Genomic DNA, 25,325 nt, shown 5'->3' with positions numbered 1-25,325 from the left:
TCTATTTTTCGAGGGTTTTAATTCTCCCCTCGAGATCTTCAACCTTCCTGTCGGCCTTAGACTTCTATTGTTTGAGGGCCTCAATCCATCTTTCAGCCTACCATAATTTTTCATCTCAATGGAGAATCGACTCCTAGGCCTCCTAAAGAGCCTCTTCTGTAAGGTTGAGTTCCTTGGCCAGCTCAATGTTATCCCTCTTCAGATATTCCAATCGATACTTCAGCAAGTCGATCTCCACTTTCTCCATCATTGGAGGAACTAACGAGGCTCCCCAGATATTGATCTATATGTACAAGGGATCTCAAGGCATCAGCAGATCGTTTCTCCCCCCTTTGTTTGTTGAGAAACAACTTTTTGACCGGGGGTAGAAGGTTCCTCAAGCATTCCACCACAAATTGGAAGATCTCTCTTGTGGATGGAGCATGAGGCATTGGATCTGAAGGTCCTACATGAGCAGTGGATGCGAGAAAATGCCCAGCAAGAGTCGTCATCTCCAGAGATCTCAGATCTTCCTTCGGATTGTCGACCGCCTCTTCCATTCGTACTTCCTCAGTCGGATCTTTTTCAGAGCATTCCTCGACACTCATCTCCAGCATGTTCTTCTTTCCTAATCGTGGATCCCATTTCAGCAACTGGAACCACAACCTGCCTCCTATGAGTCAGAATTTGCTCAAATCTCTTCACGCATTGTGAATCCATCTTGCTCCAAAAAATCACGACGGATAATTAGCACAAAAAGATTTTGGTTATCCATGTCTTCAAAGAGCAAATTTAAAGGAGGAAGAAAATAAAAGGCCACCGCAAAATGATTAAATCCTCGAAGAGACCGTCATCTAAGTGATCCCATCAGTTATGTCCGACCATGTTAGTCGCATTAGGCTGACGTCATCCATCTTAAATGCAACAAAAGCAGACGTGAAGGCAAAAGTGCTTGGCGTTGAATCTGAGGTACTTTTGAAGTATTTCTTTCATCTGATTCTCAGACTTAAGAGTAAGGGGATAGTGTTACGGTGATTACCGTGACCACCTTGGATCAATGCTATATCATAACACATGTCAAGCTCTCAGACCATTAATATAACTGCGGACCGCCGTATGAGCTGAGGAGTCTATCTTTGTGCTGAGCTAAGACGTCTCCAAAGTCTGACCTGTATTTGAGTTGTTTAGCCGACTTATCTCTTCGACATGTGCGACAGTTATCTATCCTGAATAAGATAAGATTTGGTATAACTGTCTCTCCTGATCTCACGAGAGCATTTAAAGGCTGAGTTATCTCACCCAATTTGATATATCCAACGGTCCGACAATCTCGGGATCATACAATCTCACAGCTAACAATCCAGTTATTTGACGTTCTTCTATATAAACAATCAGAGCCCCGATGATCCAGATAAGTCAAATCAAATTTCTCTCACAAAATATGTTACTGCTTCTTTGTTCTCTATTTTTCTGATTTGAGCATCAGAGGATCCTCGTCGGAGTCACAACCTCCGATTTGGAGACTTGTTTTGCAAGTCGCTCTAGCACCGGCATCCCCGCTCGAAGCTACCAGATGTCTGTCTCTCGATCTCGACTGATTCAAGCAACAATAGCCTCTAATCTGGAATTTTTATTTGTGAAAAGAAAAGAAGGTGATTCTTCTTTGTTTTATGCCACCGCTCGATCTCCTCTCAAGGCTTTTTCCAACTCCTCAGGGATGACTCCACGGCCACCTTTAAGCCCCACTACACCCACCTCTGTTAGAATTTAACATCTTGAGATTCGATCCGTATTGAGCCCACAGTGAGGTTCACGACAAAAAATATAGTCCAACGAGATCAAGATCACCTCAAACAAAGTTCGGATGGCCAAAATACGTGCAAGAGAAGATGGCATGAAGTTCGGAGTGATGGAGGACCGCTGGTGGCCGGCAACGGGCCGGTGGAGCGGCGGTGGTGTTGTGGTGGCACGGCCGCAGGCGACGGTGCATGGCCCAAGAGTGGCCAGTGTGTGGGCTGGGTGCGTGCAGGGTGCGGCCTAGTGGGCGGGCCCAGCCCAGGCCCGAGTGCACGGGTGCATGGGCCCGGCCTAGGCCCGGGCGCACTGGCCGGCCCAGGTGCAGGCGCGGGCCGGCCCAGGCCCACGCGCATGCCTGCATGGGCTCAGCATGTCCATTACCTGATCCATGGTGGACTGGGCGGTCCATAGTCAGGTCTGTGGACTGCGTGGGTGTTTTCCATGCATTTTGCACGATCCACATTACTATTCTATGGACCAGCACGCGATCAAAGAGCGTGGGTTGATCTGGGACTTGATCCGATGGCTGAAGGGGTTTTTGGGCTATTGTTTGGACTTGATTAAAATTTCTAATCCTAATCTAACCTAGGTTTAAGGCCTTTAAAAGCCTGTGTACATGAACAGAGAATGGAAGGTGGCTGGTGATCTCGTGGATGCGCGAACGGCTCCATGCGATGCTCTGTTTCTTCAGCAAAAATAGAGAACCCCGTGAAGAGAGAGAGAATGCAATGCTGAGAGAAGAATGAGCAAAATTTTTGGACAGCGGACAGCGATCGCTTCATGGGTTCAGGGGAGACTTCCTAGAGAGAGAGCTTTTGTGAGGAAGAACTTTCTATGAGAGAGAAATTGGGTGTACGAGGGTTGAGGGTAAGATCTCCTCTTATAATATTTCGTTTCTCATAGTGAAGTTTGCATGCCCCATGGAGGCGAGCTCTTTTTTGGCTGATCCACATATTTTGATTATTTTCTATTTTATTTCTTCTTTCTTTCTACTGCATCATGTGGTACCAAAAAGATCTTGAGAGATGCTATCCTGACTAGACATCTACCCAACAAGTGAGATCAGAGTGAGGCGGTACAAGGATGCAGATTGCAGTGGTGGTGAGTAAGACTGAAGATGGAGAAGATAGGAACAATCAAGATGGAGATCAACAAGTTTGATGGAAAGAGCAATTTCTCCTTATGGCAGGTAAGGATGAAGAACGTGCTCATCCAACAGGGGTTGATCGATGCTCTCTTATATGAGAAGCCAACTACCATAGAGGTGTGAGATTGGAAACGACTATAGATGCAGGAAGTGAGTACCATCCATATGTACCTAGCGGATGAGGTGGTGATCCATGTGCTGAGCGAGACTTCCTCAACGGTGCTGTGGTCAAAGCCCGAGGAGTTATATATGGCAAAGTCTCTCAACAACACTCTTTTCCTCTGGAGGCAGTTTTACCAGCTGCATATGGCTAAGGGACAGAGCGTGCAGGAGCATCTAAGCCACTTTCAGAAGATCTTTACCGACCTCCTCAGCGTTGGTGAGAATGTTGAGGAGAAGACCAGGGTGCTAGTTCTGCTAGCGTCGCTTCCCCCTTTGTATGAGTCCTTGGTGACTGCTCTTCTAGTAGGGAAGAGCATCATTAAGATGGAGAGGTCACTGCAACGATACTCCAGAATGAGGTTCTCAGGAGGGAGAACCCGGCTTCGAGCTCAAGTGGCAGTAGCTCAGCTTTGGTGGCTTCTGGAGGAGCAGGAGGTGGTAGACGAAACGACAGGAGATCACGACGAGGATGGTCCAAGTCCAAGAGAGACTTGAGCAAAACCAGCTGTTACCAATGTGAGGAGTTGGGGCATCTAGCCAGAGATTGCCCTCAACTCAAAAATCGAAAGGTGGCTGCTGTAGTGACAGCTGGTAGCGATTCAAATGGAGATGTCCTGATGATATCTGATGAGGTATCTACTTCTTTTCAGTAGTGGATATTAAATTCTGCATGCACCCATCATGTATGTTGCAGAGAGGAGCAGTTTGACTCCCTGAAGAACAGTGAGGTCACTGTATATCTGTCGGATGGATCGAGCTGTGCGATTAGAGACATTGGGATGGTCAGCTGGAGGACACATGATGGTACAATGAGGAGTTGAGAGAGGTCCGATACATATCCGATTTCAGACAATATCTTATCTACCTTAGCAGACTTGATTTGAGAGACTATAAGATGGTAGCTGGTGGAGGAATTCTGAGGGTGCTACACAGTGATAGAATTATGCTGGAGGGGAAGAAGGAGAGCAGAGGATATTATTACCTGACAGGAAGCCCAGTGCGAGGTGAAGCTTCAGGAGCCAGGTGGAGTCCAGAGCAAGGTGGAGCTCTAGATGGAGGTGGATCGGGTACGAGATAGGAGACTCGAGAGGATGAGAGGCAACATCGCAAGGTAAGATTCCTATTGCCACAGGATGATGCCTCGAGTAGGTCTCAGGTTAGGAGAAGCACAGCATACGATGGAGATGGGATCGAGCGGCCTAGCTCAACTCTCATGTTTGTCCATCCATGATCAGCAGGTGATTGCCCAAGGACATAGGGGCGAGGAGATCCAGAAGCTCTCGAAGTTAGGAGGAGATCGAATATTGAATAAAGGTGAAGATTATTAAAATTTGATGTCTTGAGATTCGATCCACATTGAGCCCATAATGAGATTCACAATGAAAAATGGAGTCCAATGAGATCAAGATCATCTCAAACGGAGTTCGGATGGCCAAGATACGCGCGAGAGAAGACGACACGAAGTTTGGAGCAGTGGAGGACCGTCGGTGGCCGGCGGAGCAGCAGCGGTGCGGCCACAGGTGACGGTGCGTGTCCCAGGCACCGCCAATGCACGGGCTGGGTGCACGCAGGGTGCAGCCCAGCAGGCGGGCCCAGCCCAAGCCCGGGCACACGGGCACGGGGGGGCCCGGCCCAGTCTCGGGCGTGCGGGGTGCAAGGGCCGGCCCAGGCGTAGGTCGCGGGGCGCGGCCTGGACCTAGGTGCGCGGGTGTGGGCTAGCCCAGGCCCACGCGCACGCCCGCACGGGCTCAGCATGCCGATTACCCAGTCCATGGTGGACTGATCGATCCACGGTCGGGTCTGTGGACCGTGTGGGTATTTTTCAAGCCTTTCGTGCGGTCCAAGGCACTATTCCATGGATCGACTCACGATCAAAAGGTGTGGGTTGATCTAGGACTTGATCCGACGGCTGAAGTGATTTTGGGCTATTGTTTGGGCCTGATTAGGATTCCTAATCCTAATCTAACCTAGGTTTAAGGCCTTTAAAAGCCTGTGTACACAAATAGAGAACGGAAGGTGGCTAGTGATCTCGTGGATGCGTGGACGGCTCCGCGCGGTGCTTTGTTTCTTCAGCAAAAATAGAGAACCCCGTGAAGAGAGAGAGCACGCGATGTTGAGAGAAGAAGGAGTAGGGTTTCTGGACAGCGGACAGCGATTGTTTCAGAGATTCAGGGGAGCTTTCTTAGAGAGACAGCTTTTGTGAAGGAGAATTTCCTGTGAGGGAGAAATTGGGTGTACGAGGTTTAAGGATGAAATCTCCTCTTGTAATATTTTTTTTTCTCATAATGAAGTTTGCATGCTCCGTAGAGACGAGCTTTTTTTTGGCTGATCCACATATTTTGATTATTTTCTGTTTTATTTCTTATTTCTTCCTGCTGCATCATATGGTACCGAAAAGATTTTGAGAAATAGTGTCCTGGTCAGACATCCATCCAATACATCTCTTTATTGATCCAATTACTTTCCTACGAGGACCTAAGTTTCTGATGCATTGAGGACTTAAGTTCTCGCTTACTTTTACTGAGCGCTTCCTTAATTTCTTGGATCAATAAAGAGGAGCAAGTAGCCTTGCTGTCTGTTTAGATACTGGTAGTGGCTTCTCCTGACTTTTCGAAATTTGATCAAATATCAAAAGATACCAAGTACATAATCTTTTCCCATGACACATCCATTCTGCTGCAGCTTTTTTAATTGTTGAGACAAATTGGTGATGGTCATATTCCAATTGCAGGGTGGCATACTATATATTAATGTATAACAAAATTTTGAGGATTGTCTTGCAGAGGAAGATATGAGATCTAAGGGAAGACTTTGAGCTAATAGAGAGTCCTACCTAGCCTGCAATAGGTTAATTTCAGGTTAGAACACATATTGATTAAAGATAATTGCTAGGGATTGCCATATGTTCATTCCAGGCCTAATACTGACGTGATTGAAGAAAATTTTCAGAGCCTGTCTGGGAGAAACATGCTGGATCCAATATGATGGGTGGGGAGGTGGGTTGGAGATGTAGAAGGAAACAACAAGATGGAAAAGGGAAAGAGAGCATGCTAGGGGTCATGGTCCGATCCCTATTGGATTAAAAAGAAAAAAAAAAAAAAAAGAAGAAAACAAATTCTCAAAAGAATTTTCTTTTTTTTTCCTTCCTCCAAAGGTCGAGAGACCCATAACTGGGGTCTCAAGTCCCAAGCAATATGAACAACGGTCGCTAAATTCAATAGTACAATTAATTCTCATAAATATAAATAACATTAATAGTAAATAATTGATAAAATAATTATTTTATCTAATTGATATGTATTTTTGATACCGTAAATTATGTTGAAGAATTAAAATACAGAATTGTCGCTTGTGCCAAGACCTTTGCAAATAGCCATGAGCCAAAGCATATACACATAATCTCTGTATTATAGCCCCGGTCTTTTCATATATTTTGGACCTAAAGAGAAGAAAAAATCAAATAACTATATTATTAATTATTCTTAATATTTATAATGAATTATCAGTCTAACCATAATATCATGTTTTTTGCTTCATCAATATCTAGAAATAACTTTAAATGAATATAAACATTTTTATAAATAACTTTTTAAATGTTATAAGAAATAGAGTATAAACTTATATCTTTATAAGGTGTTGCTTTGACTATAATTTAACTTCTATATTAAATATTAATATAAGAACTTATATTATTATGAATATTTAATTTATTGATAAGTAATATTAAATGCATGTTATACTAAATTCAAATATAACATGATATAAAAATCATAAAACATATGGCAAATAGAAGGGAAAAGTGAAGAAAATGAGATAAAAATAGAAAGAGATAATAGAAACCCTCGGGCATACCTCGGCTATGAGGAAACATTAATATAAGAACTTATAATTTTTTGAACATTTAACATGCTCATAAAAATATAAATTGATATTAATATTAAATATTTTTAACATATTAATAGAAAACAAAAAAAAAATCAAGCAAAAAAAATCTACACCAATATTAATATCAATAAAAATCCACACCAATAACTTTTATGCTAGGAACTTCAATATTAAGAAGTTTTATACTAACAACTCTAACAATCAAATTTAAATCTAACATGATGTACATATAGTAGAGTATATTGCAAATAGAAGAAAAAAAATGAAGAAAATGAGGCAAATAAAAGAGAGTGATAGAAACCATTAAGCATATCTTGATTAGGAGGGCAAAAGAGGAAGAGACCGCAAATCTTCTTCTCTACCAACTAAAGAGCATGATGATGGGCTTTGTAAGAGTAGAAAATATGCAGATCGTAGAATATACTGTAAATATAAGGAAAAAGTGAAGAAAAAGAAGACAAAGAAAAGAGAAAGAAACCCTTGGACATACTTCAACTAGGGGGAGGGTGAAGGTGGAGGAGACCACAGATCTTTTTCTCATTAGAATAAAGAGTAATGAGCTTTATAAGAGTAGGGTATACATAGATCACGTACAGAATTAGCTAGAAAGTAGGGATCTTCTTCTCTTTTTCTATTAGATTAATGTCCTAGAAGTCAATATGGCTGACACATTGTAATAATTCTAGAACATAAGTTTATACTTAATATATTGACATGATCAATAAAAGGATAATTTTTTTTCATTCAAGTGTAATGTGTCCTTGAATTATCTATGGAATTAGTTTCGATACATATTCTCAAAACATTGAGAATTGGAGATAAGTATTTCATTCCTAAATGCTCCTGATCATAGGATCATCATGAGGACGATGATAAATCCGGATAGACTGGCACACAAATCGCTTCCTTCGAGATAGATGAGTTTCTGGTCTACTGTGTAGAGACATAGGATGACGAGCGTCGGTGGTTGTTAAAGAACAACTAGTACTGAGCGTGACCATACTAGAGATCATTTGGATTTCTATTCAATCGTCAGTGATTGTCTCGATATTACAGTTATATGACTGATCCTTTGACTTGAGATGGTACTGCTACTCACAGTGAGGCTACTGAAGTTTGACTGACACATAAACATGGATCTCAATGAGCTTTTGTAGTGGATGTTGGCGATAGTTAATCCACTATAATAGAGGGGTGCACATTAAGACAGGATCTATCGATCTTGATAGAGAGGAGTAATCCTATAGAATTTTAAAGGCTAAGTCCAAGAATCTATAGCCATAGTAGTGTGATTGATGGAAAAAAATTTTCATAGAAGTTACAACTGGACTTGAGCTAATTGAATCTATCATATGACTGATGTTGAGGTTTGACGATTTATCCATGATCTGCCATCTAGTCGGGACTCACGATAGAGAGACTGAATCGCATGTTAAGTACACTTAGAGATTTATTTCAGTTCTACTAGGTTGCCACTACATACTGCTAGGTATCACTGGTAGATTGTGAGAGCTCACTAGGATTGTTCTGGATCGACGATCCTTGCTGAGTTAGGTGAAATTATTTCAACCCATTGAAAAGAATTTTAATGATACAATAATAGATATCATTGTATATCTCACTACCAGATAGAATTGAATCTATGGGGTCGCACAACAAAGAAATTAGGTCTGGAATAAGTAATTGAGCTTATGAAGTATCAATTAGGTTTAAAAAAATCCATTGGGTTCATGATAATCTTGCTAGCATATGGTTGGACCCAATTCCTCTTTCCATTAGGATTATTTATTTGATAAGATAATTCTAACTTAATTACCTACTAATAACCTACATGAATTAGATTCATGAGACTCCAATTATTGGGTGTCTAAGGTTATGGATCATATTAATTAAGGGTGCAAGTCTCTAATTAATTTTTTTGATAGTTATTTTTGGGTGCCACCTTGATTTGATCAAGTTGGGCATGTCCATTGATTAGAGGGCTTTTAATTCTCTTATGGGATGTCTCTTGGGTGTATTTTGGAGTGTCTAATTATAGATGCAAGGACTCTAATTGTTGGTACCTAAAGGGTCTCCCAAAGTAAGTTGGATAACTTAAGTTAATAGGAAACCCAATGCAAGTAGGACTTATATTATGTGATTGAATATGATTTAATCTTTATGCCTATTTAAAAAGATCTCTCCTAAGGTCTCTAGAGCATCAAAATCAGTAACCCCTCACGCCTAAAGGATCTCCCTATGCCCTCTTTTCCTCTCCTTTTCTCTTCTCTTGGGCGTTCTACACGCCCATCCCTTAGGATGCGAGTCCCAAAGAGTTCCACGCCCAAGGTGTTGGGCATCCCATAATTTGCTGGTTGCTGGTATTTTGTAGCAGCACAAAGCAAGGAGAAACTCTAAAGAAGAGGAAAAGAAGAAGATCAAGGAGAAAGATCAAGTGTTGATCGCGATCCAGACTTCGTTCAGATTCAGTAGGCTGAATTTTGGAGAATCAAAATTTAAATTATAGAGGACTGTTCCAGGCTGATCTTGAGTAGATACTCATTGAGGTCGGATACTTGTATAGCTAAGAGAACTTTTTCTCTTTCAGATCCAGATTCGAAGAAAAAAATTGTAAAACAGGTATGTGATTTGATCACAATCTGAATTCAACATATATCAATTTCAACATATGAGATAGATCCATGTGGTTTTATGTTTTCATGCATACATAATTTAGATTAAAAATATTTTAATCTTATTCTCTACTGCAGTGTTTAGAAAATAAAACTTTTGAAATACATATGCATGCACCAAACCCCGAATTCCAACAGTGGTATCAGAGCCACGGATTTTTATATGCTGAATTTTGATATACATATTTTTGAAAAAATTTTAAAATTAGATTTTTTCTTAATACATGAGATGTATAGATAGATCTTCTAATCTAAAATTTAATTTTGAATTTAATTTTAGAATATATAGTTGATATGTAATTACATGCATAGATCTGAATTTTGATCTAGAAAGAGTTCTAGTTCATGTTCACGTAATACATAGATGCATGTATAAAATCTAAAATTTTTATATGATCTGAATTTTGATTCATATATGTGATATATGATTATATATTTAGATCATAAATTTACTTTTAATCTGATCCATGATTAGTATATGAGATACATGATATCATTCTAAAATCTGAAATTTTGTTTAGATCTGATTTTACATGCATATATGTGATATATGTTTGTATGCTAAAATTTAAAAATTATTTTTATATTTTTAAAATTTATTTTTATGTAATAAATTTAGATCTAAAATATAATTTTAGAATCTAAAATTTATATTTATGCATGAAGATTTTTGTCATAGAAAAATCATTAATTAGGTCATGTAGTAGGATTGCATTTAAGATTTTTGATTTGAGTCATATGGGTCTAACTCGATTAAGTAATTGATCAAATCAAGTCAAGTATTGATAAAGGTTAGATCAATTAAATTTATGATCATACAATTATTGTTGATCAAATCATTTGAATCCTATATGTAGAATCGATTAATCTAAAGACCTAATTTGGCTCGTTGGTTGGAGTCCGATTCGCTAGTACTAACCAATTTTAATCAATCGACCTATTGGTGTCTAAGGCAAGTTAATGAGATATAGTTATTTAATTGATTCTATTAGCCGATCTGATCAATTTATTGATGTCTTAGGAAGGCAACGAGGGGACCCCATCAATCTCCACTTATCTGGTCAATTTGGAAGATTGGGTCTTGAATTAGGTTACTTAGCGATCTGATTTAGCCCATGCCAGTTAGATCGGTCATATGATGACTGATTAGATGAAATCTAAATCTAAATCTCCTCACAAATATTAAGTCCATAAGTTTTCCACCATTGTAGATGTACAGACGTGCTACCGACGTTGATTGTTCTCGATTAGTTACAGTAGTTCAGTTGCATCGAAAATGCACAACCACTATATTAGCAAAGAGTTGCTCTAGGATAAGGATGGAGTTGGATCCAATAACTATTAAGTGAGGGACCCAATGATGGACTTGCATCTACTAGTGAATGATGGATCAGGCTTAACTAAAAAGTGTGAGCAATAACTGTTAGGTGAGCCCATATGACTTAGAGATCAAGTCGCTGCAACATACTTAGTGAAGCATTTAAGCAAAGAGTTGCTGATAAGTGATATATTTTTATATTTATTATAAATAATTTTGATAATTTATGATGCTAACATCTTCTTAAAAATCTAATTTCATGAATTTATTAAATTTTTTTTGAAAAATAAATAATTTAAAAAAATATATAAAATTAGATATATTTATGAAAAATAAGATGTTAATTTAATTGAAAAATTTAAGCACCAAAATGAAAAAAAAATTTTGAAAAATTTAATGCATATTTTTTTTAATTTTTCAGATAAAAATTAGAGCAAAAACGGAGCCAAAATACCCTAAAAAATCTTAAAAATAGTCTCCGATGCATGGTGGACCGGTCGGTCGATCCACAGAGCCAGGATGCGGTCCACAGAAAACTTCACGCGGTCCACAGACACGGTTCACAGCGAGAGAAAGATCCTAGGCACGATCCAACGGGGAAAGCTGAGATTCAATCCGACATAGATCTAATGGTTGCTGTTCATTGTCGATTTATAAGAGAACTCTTTTGCATGATCCGATGGTCCAGAAGCGATCCATCACGCGATTCAATAGCTGAGGACGCTTTCGACTTTGAATAGGAGATCAGAAGCACTGATCGACAGCCCAGATCTCATCCGAACCCAGATCAGATGGTCAGAATTGAATCCGATCCTGATAAGGAGTAAAAGGCTAATTTTTCGGCTGATCTGAGTGATCCAAGCCTGATCTAACGGTCAGAAAAATTCTTAAAGATTTTTATACAATTTCTAAGGGTTTTAGGATTCCTTTTGTGATCAAAAAAATATGAAAAAATCATTTATAAATAGGAAGACCGGTAATAACCTTTAGGAGGAGAAAAAATCAGAGAATAAGCAAGAAAAAAATTGAAAAAAAATTCAAAGAGCTTTAGGGATCAAATATTAGGAGATTATGGAGCTAAAGAGCTTGATGCATGGCTAAATCCTTTCAATCCAGGAATATGATGAAGCCTGTAAATGGGTTTTTATTTTCTTTTTTTTGTATTTAATTTTTATGTAATAAAATTATGCTTTTATTTCATATCTTTTTATTTTCTTTTGAGGTATTGATCCAGCCTATACGGTCTATATCCTCTATTGACATGCCGTGATCTCTAGATACGGTACGTGCTTCGGAGAGATAGATCATAGTATGTTAGATTGAATCTTAGATCTTGTAATTAAATTTAGATAGTTTATACTCCAACAAGACGAGCTGTAATTTATTGATACAGTCCGTATCCCTTAGAGATAAACTATACTAATACCACAATTACAAGAATTAAATATTATAATATAAAAAAAGAAGAAAGTAAATCTCTTTGCATGGTGGATTTAAAATTTCTGGGTTATTTCTCTGAATTATTTTTTTTTATAATTTAATTTATATTTTTAATTGAATTCTTGCTTTTTTATTTCTTTTAATCCTTCTACAATCAATTCTCTTTTATTTTTTCTTAAAAAAAAAAGAGATAATCGCCCTAGATCCCCGTGGAAACGATCTCTACTCACCCTATCTATATAGTTTGAGTTGGTTTTTATTCTTGACCGCCTACGACAGCGATCAATTGCCTACGCATCGATGTACATATTGTCAATAACTGTTAGGTGAGGTGTATGTCATCGATGGGACCGTAGCACTCACTAGGAATCCTTTGTCGTATTAGAATTTTTATTTACTTTTCAAAAAGTAGAGGGATCCGATAAATTAGTGAGAGCCATTATTTACATCTTAAAATTTCTAGAAGTAAATATAAATATTAAGTACAGAAGTCTAACTTGAATCTCTACTCTCGCAGTTAAATCATAATGTCAGCCTCAAATCCTCTAGCCCGCATTCTTGAAACTAATCATTTGACCGGTACCAATTACAAAGATTGACTCAGAAATCTCAGAATTATCCTGACCTCAAAAAAGTTAAGTCATATTTTCGATCAGGATTTCGTAGTGCTACCAAACCATCCTACTGCTGTGCAAAGAGCTGCTTTTCAGAAGTGGATGGATGAAGATAGTCAGGTCAAGTGTTATATGCTGGCGTCTATGACAAACGAGTTGCAAAGCCAGCACGAGCATATGCCCACTGCTCAGATCATGATCACTCACCTACAAGAGTTGTATGGTGAGCAGAGCCATACTGCGTACTTCAAAATATCCAAAAGACTCTTCAATCTGAAGATGCGCGAAGGACAGTCTGTCCATGAGCACTGTATGACAGTGATCAAGGATATTGAGGAACTTGGGAAGCTCGAGCTAGAAATGCAAAAAAAATTACAGATGGATTTGATCCTTCAATCCCTTATCAGTTCATATAGTTAATTCATTGTGAATTTTTATATGAACAACTTGACTATACTATTTTCGAACTCATCAACATGTTGGTCACCACGAAGGGTACCTTGAAGAGTTCAAGGGACACTGTTTTCGCTGTGGAGCGGACCTCTTCTTCCAAGAGAAAGTCTACTAGAAGGAAGAAGGTTAAATCCGTGAAGAAGCAAAAGAAAGACAGCAAGCCAAAGAAGGATGGTCTAAAGATGGCTAAGGCAAAAGGAAAGTATTTCCACTATCATGCTGAAGGCCATTGGAGGAGGAACTGTCCTAAATATTTGGAGAGTCTAAAAACCAAAAAGAATGATAAGCCTTCTGAAAGTATGCTCGTAATTAAATCTACCCTTACGGTTTTCTCTACTTCTAGTTGGGTATTGGACTCTGACTCGAGTGCTCATATATGTACCTCAATATAGGGTCTGATAGAAAGTAGGAGGTTGAGGGAAGGTGACATAATCCTTCGGGTCGGCAATGGAGCAAAGATTGCTATAGAGGCTATTGGCACTTACCTTCTTCGATTACCATCTGGTGTTAAATTAGATTTGAAAGGCTGTTATTATATTTCTGTAGCTAGTCGAAATTTAATTTTTGTGTCTGTGCTAGCATAGGAAGGTTTTGAAATTTATTTCAATAAAGACTTTTACTCCATTTATTTATGAAATAAATTGGTTGCATGAGGTCTTTTAATTGATAGTTTTTATCACTTATATGTTAATACAAATGTGAATCTAAACGAGCAAATAGTGAGTGCCGTAGGCCAAAAGAGATCCAGAGATGAAATTAACCAGAAGTACTTATGGCACCATAGACTAGGCCATATTGGAGAGGATAGGATAAACAGACTGGAGAAGGATGGGATCCTTGGCTCTCTTAATCCAAAGCTATATCTAGCTTGTGAATCCTACTTTTGAGGAAAAATAGCTAAGTTGCCCTTTATAGGACATGGGGAAAGGACCACAGAGCTATTTGCCCTGGTACACACCGACGTGTGTGCACCATTTGATGTGTAGATTAGGGGCAATTATACCTACTTCATTACCTTTACCGATGATCTCTCTAGGTACAGGTATGTGTGTCTCATGAAACACAAGTCTGAGGCCTTTAAAAAGTTCAAAAAATTCAGACATGAAATAGAAAAGCAGACAGACAAATCTGTTAAGATTCTTCAATCTGATCAAGGAGGTGAATACCTTAGTCAAAAATTTTTGAAATATCTTAAGGACAACGACATAGTCTCTTAGTGGACTCCTTCTGAAATATCTCAGCTCAACAGGATATCCGAAAGGAGGAACAGGATCCTATTGGATATGGTCCGATCCATGCTGAGCTTCACTGATCTATCCTTATTTCTTTGGAGATATGCCTTGTTAATTGTCATTCACTTGTTGAATAGGATTCTATCAAAGTCTGTTCCTACTACACCGTATGAGATATGGTTCGGTAAAAAGTCGAGTCTGGGTTATCTCAAGACTTGAGGATATCCGATCTATGTCAAGAGATAAATGATGGATAAGCTAGAGGATAGATCTATTATAGCTCGCTTTATAGGGTATCCAAAAAAATTTATGGGATACTACTACTTTTTACAAGATCACAATGTGATTGTGAATCGAAACACCATATTCCTAGAAAAATAGTTTATCCAGGATAGCGGTAGTGGGAGGTTAGTGGAGCTTGAAGAGAAAGTCTCTGAAGAGCTCAGAGCTATAGATCCTCAGGAACCCATAGTCCATGAGTCAGTAGTTGATGTTCCTCTATCACCTCGTAGATCTAACAGGATCTACCAACCTCCAAAAAGGTATATGGGTATGCTTACGGAGGAAGTAAAGAAAATATTTCTTATGGGAGATAGGGGTCATAATGATGACCTTAATACCTTTGACGAGGCAATATCTAACATCGATTCTGATAAATGGTTAGATGCTATGAAATCAGAAATTGACTTGTTTCACTTGAATCAAGTTTGGACTTTAGTGGATCCACCTGAGGGTATCGTACCTATTGGGTATAAATGGATCTACAAAAAGAAGATAGGTACCGATGGTAAGGTAGAGACCTATAAAGCTAGGCTTGTGGCTAAAAGTTATAGTCAGTGCGAGGGCATTGACTATCAGAAAATTTTCTTATCCGTAGCCATGTTGAAATCTATTCACACTTTGCTTGTTGTTGCGGCTTACTATGATTATGAAATCTGATAGATAGATGTGAAAATTATTTTTCTGAATAAATATTTTGAAGAAGATATCTATATAGAGCAGCCTATGGATTTCACATCCGATGATGGTGATCATAGAGTCTGCAAGCTGCAAAAGATCCATATATATATTAAAATAGGCTTCTCGGAGTTGGAACCATCATTTTAATGAGGCAATCAAATCATTTGATTTCATCAAAAATGAAGAAAAATCTTGTGTATACAAGAGGGTCAATGGGAGTGTGATCACCTTTCTCATTTTATATGTGGATAATATTCTCTTTATTGGGAATGACATTCCCATCCTGACCATGGTCAAAAGATGGTTGTCCAAGAAATTCTCCATCAAAGACCTAGGAGAAGCATTTTATATTCTTGAAATAAAGGTCTATAGGAATAGACCTAAACAGATGCTTAGTCTGTTACAAAAGCTGTACATAGAGAATGTGCTGAAGAGGTTCAGTATAAAAAACTCCAAAAGAGATTTTTGACCTCTTAGGCATGGTATTAGTCTCTCCAAGATGATGTGTCTGACCACATCTGAGGAGATGCAGCACATAAGTAGGATTTCTTATGCTTCGGTGATAAGAAGCCTCATATACGTCATGCTATATACTCGACCTGATATTACTCTTACCATGAGTGTCATGAGTAGGTATCAGTCGAATCCAAACAAGGAAGACTGGATAGCTGTGAAGAACATCCTTAAGTACTTAAGAAAGACTAAATATTTATTCTTGATCTTTGGAGGAGATTCTGAGTTGCGAGTCGAGAGTGTATTCTTGTTCGATATATTAAAAAGGTTCTGAATATTCGATCAGTGGAGGCTGAATATGTTATAGATGTGTAGGATGAATATTGACTCTAATGTTAGTTGTAAAACTGGATGTTATGCCATGACATAGTACTGTAAAGATAAATGGCACCATAGCCCTTGCTAAGGAGCCAAAGGTCTTATCAGAGATCCAAGCACATAGAGCAGCGGTATATGCGACTACCTCATGTCGAGATGCGAAGAGTAGACTCCACGGATAACATGATAAACCCACTGACTAAGCAGTTGAGCCAATCAAAAATGAAAATCCACCTTGAGAAAATGGGACTTAGATTTGTGGCCATTGACTTTAGTCCAAGTGGGAGATTATTAGATGTATGTCCTAGAAGCCAATACGGCTGACATATTGTAATAATTTTAAGACATAATTTTGTACTTAATATATTGATATGATTAATAAAAAGATAATTTTTTTTCATTCGAGTGTATATGTCTTTGAATCGTCCATGAAATTAGTTTCGATACATATTCTCAAAGTATTGAGAATTAGAGACATATATTTAATTCTTAAATACTCCTGATCATAGGATCATTGTGAGGATGGTAATAGATCCGGATAGACTGACGTACAAATTGCTTTCTTCGGGATAGATGAGTCTCTGATCTACTATGTAGAGACACAGGACGATGAGTGCGGGTAGTTGTTAGAGAACAACTAGTACTGAGTGTGACCATATGAGAGATCATTTAGATTTTTATTCAATCATTGGTGATTGTCTCGATGTTGTAGTTGTATGACTGGTCCTTTAACTTGAGATGGTACTGCTACTCGCAATGAGACTACTGAAGTTTGACTGATACATAAACATGGATCTTAATGAGTCCTTATAGTGGATATTGGCGATAATTGATCTACTGTAGGAGTGGGATGTGCATCAAGACAGAATCTATCGACTTTGATAGAGAGGAATAATCCTATAAAATTTGAAAGGCTAAGTCCAAGAATCTATGACCATAGTAGTGTGATTGATGAAAAAGAGTTTCCATAAAAGTCATAACTGGACTTGAGCTAATCGAATCTATCATATGACTGATGTTGAGGTTTGACGATTTATCCATGACCTACCATTTAGTCGAGACTCACGATAGAGGGACTGAATCACATGTTAACTATACCTAGAGGTTCATTTCAGTTCTACTGGATTACCACTACAACTGCTAGGTGTCATTGATGAATTATGAGAGCTCACTAGAATTATTCTGGATCGACAATACTTACTGAGTTAGAATGGAATTGTTCCGATCTATTGAAAAAATTTTTAATGATACAATGATAAAGATCATTGTATATCTCACTATCAGATAGAATTGAACCTATAGGGTCACACAATAAAGAAATTAGGTCTGAAATAAGTAATTGAGCTTATGAAGTATCAATTGAGTTTAGAGAAATCCATTGGGTTCATGATAACCTTACTAGCACATGGTTGGACCCAATTTCTCTTTTCGTTGGGATTACTTATTTGATAAGATAATTCTAACTTAATTATCTGCTAATAACCTACATGAATTAGATTTATGAGACTCCAATTATTGGGTGTCTAAGGTTATGGATATATTAATTAAAGGTGCAAGTCCCTAATTAATTTTCTTGATAGTTATTTTTGGACGCCACCTTGATTTGATCAAGTTGGGCGTATCCACTGATTAGAGGGCCTTTAGTTCTCTTATGGGGTGTCTCTTGGGTGTGTTTTAGGGCATCTAATTATGAGCATAAGGGCTCCAATTGTTGGCGCCTAAAAGGTCTTTTAAAGTAAGTTGATAACTTAAGTTAATAGGAAACCCAATGTAAGTAGGACTTATATTATGTGATTGAATAGGATTTAATTCTTATGCATATTTAAAGAGATCTTCCCTAAAGTTCCTAGAGCATCAAAACCAACAGCCCCTCATACCCAAAGGCTCTCCCCATGCTCTCTCTTCCTCTCCCTTTCTCTTCTCTTGGGCGTTCTACACGCCCATCCCTTGGGACGTGAGTCCCAAGGAGTTTCATGCCCAAGGTGTTGGGTGTCCCATAATTTGTTAGTTGCTGGTGTTTTATATCAGGACAAAGCAAGGAGAAACTTTAGAGAAGAGGAGAAGAAAAAGATCAAGGAGAAAGATCAAGCGTTGATCGCAATCCAGGCTTCGTTCAGATTCAGCAGGCTGAATTTTGGAAAATCAAAATTTAGATCATAGAGGGCTGTTCTAGGCTGATCCTGAGTAGATACTCGTAGAGGTTGAACATTTATGTGGCTAAGAGAGAATTTTTTCTCTTTCAGATCCAGATTCGAAGAAAAAGATTGCGAAATAGGTATATTATTTGATCACAATTTGAATTCAGCATATATCAATTTTAGCATATGAGATAGATCCATGTGGTTTTATATTTTCATGCATGCATAATTCAGATTAAAAGTATTTTAATTTTATTCTCCGCTGCGGTGTTTAGAAAATAAAATTTTTAAAACATATATGCATGCACCAAACCCCGAATTCCAATATTTTCTACATGGGAATTAGTATGGCAAAGGAGAAATATCCTAATTTCATTAAAACACATGTTTAAATTTTTAGTTGATTCTAACACTATTACTAAATGCTAACCTGCCTAAATCAGGAATAATAAATGAACCAGAACCCACAACAGGCTTGTATCCCAAGCCTTGACTCTACTAAAATTGGGAATGAAGGGAATTGATAGATTTTTTTAGGCGTATATTTCTATCTTTACACACAAGTGTGTCTGTTTTATTCATGGTGTGCGTTGGTTTGATTGTTCTCCATGCTTAGAGTCATGCATTTTTTAGGAGTTGTTTTGATAAAGGCATACAGCTCCAGACTACTAATCCTGATTTTGGCGGTTATTTCTTGTTAAGCATTTTTGGTGTTTCTTATTAAGTATTTTCTTGATAAAGAAGAGCCCAAGTTTGGTGGTTATTTCTTATGAAGTATTTTTTTTGTATTTCTTATTAAGAGCTTAATTAGATGATTGGATTGAAATTGTATGGGATTTATAAACTGGGCTAGTACAATTAGTAAGATCATTAGATTACAGGTTGGGCCAGACATATATTCATAATTTCTTGGAGTATCTTTAGAGTATGGTGGTCCAAATCCCATAAGGAAAAGAGATCGGCCTTGGACCGGCCCACTCCATGTGTACTCCTAGATATTTATGAATATAGGTCTAATCCTATAATTTTGCAAGTTGTGTTGGTCTAACGAGGAATTCAATAGGATTTTTAGCTTAATCATCCAAACAGACATTAAATGCTTAAGTTCGTAGTTCATACCAAATGGACCGAGCAATCATTCTTTAAGTGAGAAAACGTAGCCCATAAATCTCTTTTCAGCTGATTCCGTTCCCAATTTTAGCTTGAGCGTGGGAGCCCTTGAAGCTACACTAGTCCATTCATGTCCTGATAAAGAATATTTTGACGTGATCCATCCTGATGACCTATTTATAGCCATCAACGTAGAGGTATTATTAGCCGAAGTAACATGGAACAATAAATTCTAGATTTAATGGTTACAATTACTGTAGAAATTGCTAAATATACTCAAATTTTTTTAAAAAAATTCTTGGTGAGGACGTTGATTAGACATTGGATTCTCTCGTTGCAGCGGCAACCGCACCGTCCGGGCACTTGTTCAGTCCGTGGCCATCAACCACCAAGAACCGGCCAAATGGACCCATGCCTCCCCCATCACCTTCCGTCAGACGGACGCCGGGATGCAGGATGGGCCGTGCGAAACTTCGCGGGTTGCATCTCTCACGCAAAAAAAAAAAAAAAAAATATGATTGATGGTCTTTTACGATATCCACTATTGCATTGCGCTCGCACTGTTCGCAAAGCGCTCCAAACCCCGCGTTCATCTCCATTCACAGCTCTTGAAGCGACCATGCGCGATCCAACAGTCAAAGAAGGGGTATGGTTCCATCGCGCGAACGATACAACCCTTGTCCAGACTGATGCATGAACCCGAATTGCTGCTATTGGTCCGTGGAGGCCCCTTCACCTCATCCGTCACCGTCACAGGAGAGGCCCAAGTCACCCTCGTTTGGAATATTCGATTCCTTGTGGCATTCGTCCGTCTAATAAATAAATAAATATCTTCTCCTCCCGTCATCCTGCTCTCCTTCCCCCACCTAACCCCTCATAGTAGATGCTACCGTGTTCTCCTGGTCTGGGACGGAAGAGGAGAGGAATGACCATCTCCAGCTACGCCCCTCCTCCGTCTCGATGCACAAGAGCAGCAGCCGCGCTGCTGCTCCTCATCTTGGCCACGGCGCTCCACCCCCAGCAGGTCCGTCTACTCCTCCCAAAACTTTAGTTTCTTCTCGCCATCTCCCAGATCTGTGAGTACCACCGATAACTAATAGTCAGCAGCTCCCAATCCGTTACCCTCCTTTTGTTTCAACTTTCAATCTCACTCATACTATCTCCAGAATATGCTTGCTCGAGTCTTTTTTATTTAGTTGGCTGGTCCCTTCCCTCTGTGGCGGCCTAGCTAGCTCCTCTGTGGCTGATCATCCATCCCTTCGGAGATGGAATCCTCTCTATCTGATATTTCTCTTTTTAAGCCCTAAACTTACTCAATTATCCATCTCTGCAGGTTATTGCCGGGAAACCAATGCCAAAACTCAAGATGGAGTCGATGATCCTTCAGGTTTGTTTCTTTTTTATATTCTGCGCTCAGAGCTGGAGCTAACCTGTGTTTGCTTTGATGTTCTGCCTTTCCTCCTCTCTTTATTTTTTGAATCTAGCTAATAAGTATCCTGCTTGTTATATTTATGCAGAACTCAATCATTGAAAAGATTAATGGAAATCCTATTGCTGGATGGAAAGCTTCCACGAATTCCCGTTTTTCCAACTATACGGTAAGGCCCCAAATGCCCAGATTCGATCATGTTGTCTATTTAGATTTTAACTCCATCTAGTTTATGGAAACTTGTCGTATGCTTCTCATTGCTAACCGCCTCCCCCTCCTCTTATTTTCCCTTTTTTTTTTTTTTTTTTTTGCCCTCTACAGGTTGGCCAGTTTAAGCATATTCTTGGAGTGAAACCAGCGCCTCGCAACGCCTGGGAAGATATTCCTGTAAAAACTCATCAAAAATCTGTGAAGCTCCCTAAGCAATTTGATGCAAGAACGGCGTGGCCTCAGTGCAGCACTATTGGAAGAATTCTTGGTCAGTTAGCCCTATTCTGCTTATCTATGACTGCCTACATTTCATGGGGAGACTGACTTTTTTCTTTGTATCTCTTTCTTAACTCTGTCCATTTGTATACCTCGGTTCAATTCCTTTTGGGTCCAAAAGATCAGGTAGGTTCATTTTCTTGCCATTCCTTACCATTTAACTCAGCAACAAGCCCTGTAGTCCATTAACATGTTTTGGTTCTTGATGGCAGGGTCACTGTGGTTCATGTTGGGCTTTTGGTGCCGTAGAATCATTGTCAGATCGCTTCTGCGTTCATTTTGGCATGGTAAACCCCAACAAAAATTTCAGAAAATATGCCTCTATTCTGACATTAAAGAAGAACTACACTTTCTACTCATCTAGCTAAATCAGGGTCTGACCATTGCAGAATGTTTCCCTATCTGTGAATGACCTCTTGGCATGTTGTGGTTTTATGTGTGGAGATGGCTGTGATGGAGGATATCCTATATATGCCTGGCGCTACTTTGTCCAGAGTGGTGTTGTTACAGAAGAGGTAATGAATTGTATAATTGATCATCAGGGTCTACCTGGCTCTCTAAATTGTTTCCATCCCCCTCAATCTCACCTTATTTTATCGACACGGTGTTGGGAAAGCTTTCACTACAAGTTATCCTGTGTATACTTTATGAACATTAATTAGCTCAACAATCTTCTGTTTTGCAGTGTGACCCATACTTCGATGATATTGGATGTGTTCATCCGGGCTGTGAACCTCTTTATCCAACACCAAAGTGCGAAAAGAAATGCCAAGATAAGAACCTCCTCTGGGGGGAGTCTAAGCATTTCAGTGTCAATGCTTACAGAATAAGCTCTGATCCACATGATATCATGGCAGAGGTCTACAAAAATGGTCCCGTGGAAGTTGCTTTCACCGTTTATGAGGTATGTACAATCATCGAAATCCTTGGATCTCTGACGAGCGTTCCAATGCTACTTCCACACATACAAATGCTATTTTTGCTGGACAAGGATTTGCTTATTTGGTAATCGGACATTATAATATTCATCCTTGACATGATCATCTTCCTTCATTTGTCAATATGAATGAAGCACAAGGGTGTTCTGGAGGACTAATTCCTTGTTTAGAATGTTTTAATCTTTCGCCAAGTTTACTTGTTTCTCCCTCTGACTCTCTCTTGTAGTTCATTAAATTATTCCATATCTAGATATTATGCTTCGTCTTACTTCTTCAAGTTGTTTACTGTTTTCAGGATTTTGCTCACTATAAATCCGGAGTCTACAAACACATTACAGGCGATGTAATGGGTGGCCACGCCGTGAAGTTAATCGGATGGGGGACTAGCGATGATGGCGAAGATTATTGGGTCCGTTAGTTAGCCTCCAACTTCTTGAACGTTCATATTCATCTGTTGATCCTGACTCATCTGTCCATTTTTGTTCTGCAGCTTCTTGCGAATCAGTGGAATAGAGGCTGGGGTGATGTATGTTAATGGACAGATTCTCAACCATTCAAATATACGTAAAAAAACACGTAAAGGTTCCCCTTATTTGAGGTGTTGAGCATTATCTATTTGGTTCCGTGCAGGTTGGTTACTTCAAGATTGCAAGGGGCAGGAATGAATGTGGAATTGAAGAGGACGTGGTCGCTGGTCTGCCTTCATCCAAGAACTTAATCAGAAACTTCGCTGGTATTGATATGGCTGCTGATGCTACTGTCTGAATTCACATTGTTCCGTATACATAACCTATTATTATATTGTCAAGATGTCAGAACTCAGAAAACTAGGGATATGCCTATGTCCCTCTCGTTGTTTACATGTTAAAAATTGATTGTGGTGTCACTAAATGATATGCAGCATTCTAGTACCACACCTATTTATTTTGAAAGTTATAGGTTGCTTTTGGTTCTTGCGTGCTCTAGAATGTAATATGCATGCTTGGGACCCCATCAGAACTTTACCCTTGGGTTGCATTTGGTGCATTAATAGATGGTCATAATCTGAATTATTTGATAATCTAGATTACCTGCAATGTAGATAGATTGTCAGTAATATTGATTACTGTATTTGGTACATACAGATAATATTGTAGTGAAATTATTGAAATTTTTAATTGACATATTAGGTATAATAATTAGATTATTGATAATGTAACATCAAATTTTCAAAATATCTTTATTATTAGTTTAATATTTTAAAATATTTATTTAATTTTTTTAATGATAAAAATTATTATATGAAAAAATTATTTAATTTTTTATTTAATTAAATAATTAAATTATTTAATTAAATTATTTAATTATTTAATAAATTTATTTAATTAAATAATCAAATTATTTAATTTTTTATTATTTTTAATACTTATTATTATTATTTTTATTACTTTTATTTTTATTTTTATTTTTTTTCTTCTTCGTTCTCCTTCCTCCGCACGCCACACCTCAACTCCTCCCTCCCCCCTCCCCACCCCCCACCCCCGATCATCCAACATCGCCCTCTAGCCCCTCGATGAATCTGCACTCTGTGCTCCCCGCGACCACCTCCATCGTTGCCTTTATCCACCCATGCCGCTACCCTCGCCCACTCCATCGGAGGCCATGCTGATGAAAGAAGACGGCGAGGGTCAGGAAAGAGATGGCCAATCGACTGTCTCCTCTTTTTACGTGCAATCATCTCCTTTAGACCGTTGGATCTCAATAGATCGGCAGTTTCTCTTTGATTGACAGTGATTGTTGTGAAGGAGACGACGGTGGCCCATCGATCGGTTGGTTTTCAGCCACCATCGGTCAGACTTTGTAGAGGAGGGTGTCGATTTTGGCCCCTCTTTTGTTCGCTGCCCATCGTGAGGAAGAAGACCATGGGATGGGTGGGGGTGGTGGGAAGGATGACAGTGAGGGCCACGATGGTGATGTTGGAGAGGGCCTACCGTCGGAGGTACGGATGAGTGATGGGTGGCACTGCGTGGAGAGGGATGATGGGAGGCACGGGCGGGCGACGGGTGGCACCACGCGGGGATGGAGGGTGGGAGAAGGATAGTTTCGTTCAGAAATTTTATTTCAACATTATCAAAATAATAGTAATCTGGATAGTCATCCCTCTCTTTTGTAATCTGGATTACATGATAATCTGGATTATCAATCTAAAAAGCATACCAAATATGATAATCTAATGGGATTTCTTTAAATGCCAGCAATTTGGATAGATTATCAACTACCAAATGCATCCTTGAGCTTGGATGAGAGTAGCACTAGGACGGGAAATATGCAAGCATTAAATCTAACTTCCGTCCTCAAGGATTGCAGGAAATCTGCATGCTGCTTAATTGAAACGGATGACTATGTAATAGGCACCATTGCCAATGACCCTAATATTGTAGCGAAAACAGGCTCCTTTCTTTCCTCTAGTGTTTTTTTTTTCAGGGGTAAGGGAGGCGAAAGCCACTTAAAATTTTTATTATAAAGAAAAAACTATTTACAGAGAACAAGTTTCTTTCGATACCCTGTTTCCCTTTTTTAGAGACAGTAGTCAGCTCTTGTTGATATGCAGGGCGTGCTTGTTAGAAACAAGATTCGATGTGAACTGAGCACAGATTAATGGTTGAGGCTGGTTTATTTTTGCAAGAATCAAGGTGAAGTGGGATCAGACATTTAGTCGCTGAATAAGCTGTAATGCCATGTTCTACCAACACAC

The 25,325-nt window shown here is 38.9% G+C and overlaps 2 protein-coding genes across 2 annotated transcripts; both read left to right on the top strand.

The window, feature by feature from the left end:
- Positions 1-20,569: 20,569 nt before the first annotated feature.
- Positions 20,570-23,505, top strand: LOC105034333 (cathepsin B-like protease 2). The gene is made up of 10 exons (XM_073250726.1): positions 20,570-20,762; positions 21,072-21,125; positions 21,256-21,336; positions 21,489-21,779; positions 21,866-21,940; positions 22,043-22,168; positions 22,339-22,557; positions 22,887-23,000; positions 23,082-23,117; positions 23,222-23,505. The coding sequence occupies exons 1-4, from the start codon at positions 20,622-20,624 to the stop codon at positions 21,699-21,701; spliced, it is 489 nt and encodes a 162-aa protein (XP_073106827.1). The 5' UTR covers positions 20,570-20,621; the 3' UTR covers positions 21,702-21,779; positions 21,866-21,940; positions 22,043-22,168; positions 22,339-22,557; positions 22,887-23,000; positions 23,082-23,117; positions 23,222-23,505.
- On the top strand, positions 22,088-23,356 carry LOC140857729 (cathepsin B-like protease 3). The gene is made up of 5 exons (XM_073256924.1): positions 22,088-22,168; positions 22,339-22,557; positions 22,887-23,000; positions 23,082-23,117; positions 23,222-23,356. The coding sequence occupies exons 1-5, from the start codon at positions 22,088-22,090 to the stop codon at positions 23,354-23,356; spliced, it is 585 nt and encodes a 194-aa protein (XP_073113025.1).
- Positions 23,506-25,325: the final 1,820 nt, after the last annotated feature.

Source organism: Elaeis guineensis, chromosome 1, assembly GCF_000442705.2.
Source record: "Elaeis guineensis isolate ETL-2024a chromosome 1, EG11, whole genome shotgun sequence".
NCBI lineage: Eukaryota > Viridiplantae > Streptophyta > Magnoliopsida > Arecales > Arecaceae > Elaeis > Elaeis guineensis.
Note: the sequence above shows the minus strand (reverse complement) of the source record. Positions and strands in the feature narration are given on the sequence as shown.